Source organism: Emiliania huxleyi (assembly GCF_000372725.1).
Source record: "Emiliania huxleyi CCMP1516 chromosome Unknown EMIHUscaffold_1278, whole genome shotgun sequence".
Classification (NCBI taxonomy): Eukaryota; Haptophyta; order Isochrysidales; family Noelaerhabdaceae; genus Emiliania; species Emiliania huxleyi.
Window position 1 is genome coordinate 1 of NW_005201309.1, and position 1,973 is coordinate 1,973.

Consider the following 1,973-nt stretch of genomic DNA (forward strand, 5'->3'; position numbering starts at 1 on the left):
GCGGCGCAGTCTATATTTGGGCGGCAGACCAGCCGGACAGGCACAAGTCACTCCCCCCTCCCCTCGTGGAGAGTTGAGACCCCCTCCGCCCCTCCCCTTGACGTTGGCGAAGTTCACCGTGACGTCACCTAAACCTCTCCCGCCCACAGGTCGCCATCACGGGGATGTTCTTCCAGACGGCCATCACGGGCTCGCTCTACCCCCTCGTCGACAAGTTCTGAGGTGTCGGAGTAGTCTTGCTCTCCCAGGGCAGTAGCCCTGTAGCGTTGAGTCTGCTGCGCGCCAAAGCGCCTGTCCTCGCGCAGATCTGAGACCGCCCTGGACAAACTTTTTACTCCCTGTGTTTTACAATGGCTGGCCAAATGTGTGAAGCTGAGGCGGGCCTTGGTCTACATTTTTGCTCGATACACTATCCCGTCACCCCCCGTGCCCCACCACTTTGTCGCACCTTCCCAAAACGGCCAGGGGAGGGTTTTTGAGCAGTAAAACCCTGATGTCCCTGATCTGACGTTTGGGCTCCTGCAGCCAATGCAACCGGAGGCTGCCGAGCACCAACCTCAGGCGGCAACGGAGGCAGCACCGCTGGCTGCCGAGGCGGCGACGGGACAGCAGGACGCGTCGTCAAGCGGCCCGTGCCCAACGGACGCTCCACCCAGTGGGGTAGCGGGGTCCGAGGCGGCCGACAAGGTGCCACCGCCCGACCCAAATGACCCGGCGGTACAGATGCGGATCAACAACCTCTCCAAATGGGCGACCGTCAAGGACGTGAAGCATCTGCTGGAGCGGCGGCTTGGCCTGACTGGCGTGCGCAAGGTGCGCAAGATTTCCAACCAGGACTACGCGTTCGTCTACTTCCAGTCCGCACAGGAGCGCCTGGCTGCGGACTCGGGCATCAACGGGCACAAGTGGAAGGGCAGCGTGCTGTCGACGGCGCAGGCGAAGCCGCTCGACCCGGACAGGCACCTCAAGCGCGAGAGGGAGGGCGGCGAGGGGCAAGGCGGCAAGAGGGTGTGCGCGCAGCAGGCGGGCGGGAGGGGTCGAGGAGGCAGCGGCGAGGCCGGCGAGGCCGGCGGCGCAGCGGCCGCGCGGACAGCGGCGGACGCGGCGGCGCCGCTGCACCGGCTCGAGTACGCAGCGCAGCTCGAGCAGAAGCAGCACTTCGTCGAGAAGGCGCTGCGGCGGCTGCCCCGGGAGATGCAGGCCGCGGCTCACAGGGTTGTCTCGGGTCCCCTCGGGCCCCCTCGGGTCCTGTCGGGGCCTCTCCTTTCCTGTCGGGCCCTCTCGGGTCCTCTCGGGCCCTCTCCTTTCGGGCCCTCTCGCCCCCCCTCGGGTGAGATCTCCCCCGGTCATCTCGGGTGATCTCCCCCGGCCCCCTCGGGTGACTCCTTAGGTCGCGGCTCGCTCCGACACGCAGCGCGAGCGGTGGCGGATGCCATGGCTGTCTCAGGAGCGGCTCAACCAGCGGCACGGCCTGCCCTGCCCGGTTGCGCCGGTCCCGCCCAGAGCGGCAACGCACGCGCGAACGGTGAGCAGCGTCTCTTCACGGCTGCAGCTGTGAGCAGGTCCTGCCCGCGGCGGCAACGCACGGCTACCGAAACAAGTGCGAGTTCACCCTCGGTCGCGACGAGGACGGCAGCGTGGCGGTTGGCTTCACCCTCGGCACAGTGCGCGAGCGCAAGCACGTCGTGGGCCGCGCAGACGGCGCGCGCCGACCGGCTGCACTTCGGCTGCACCTCGGCCGCACCTCGGCCGCACTTCGGCTGCACCTCGGCCGCACCTCGGCCGCACCTCGGCTGCACCTCGGCCGCACCTCGGCCGCCCCCTCGGGGGTACCCGCCGATGCAACACGGATGCCCCTAGGGTTGCCCTTTGTCGGAGCCTCTGCACGTCCCTCATTCGGAACTGCTTTCGCATCCGGCCCTGGCTACCCCAGCCCCCCACAACTAGGGAATCCCTCGGGTTTCCCCCCTATA

The 1,973-nt window shown here is 68.0% G+C and overlaps 1 protein-coding gene across 1 annotated transcript in view; it reads left to right on the forward strand.

Annotated features, from left to right (window-relative positions):
• Positions 1-528: 528 nt before the first annotated feature.
• EMIHUDRAFT_471521 (hypothetical protein) overlaps positions 529-1,973 on the forward strand; it is a gene marked incomplete at both ends in the record, with an annotated part of 5,212 nt that continues 3,767 nt past the window's right edge. The window contains 3 exons of the mRNA XM_005789465.1: positions 529-1,215; positions 1,391-1,492; positions 1,563-1,664. Coding sequence (XP_005789522.1) covers positions 529-1,215; positions 1,391-1,492; positions 1,563-1,664 — 891 coding nt within the window. The remainder of the gene's footprint in view (positions 1,216-1,390; positions 1,493-1,562; positions 1,665-1,973) is intronic.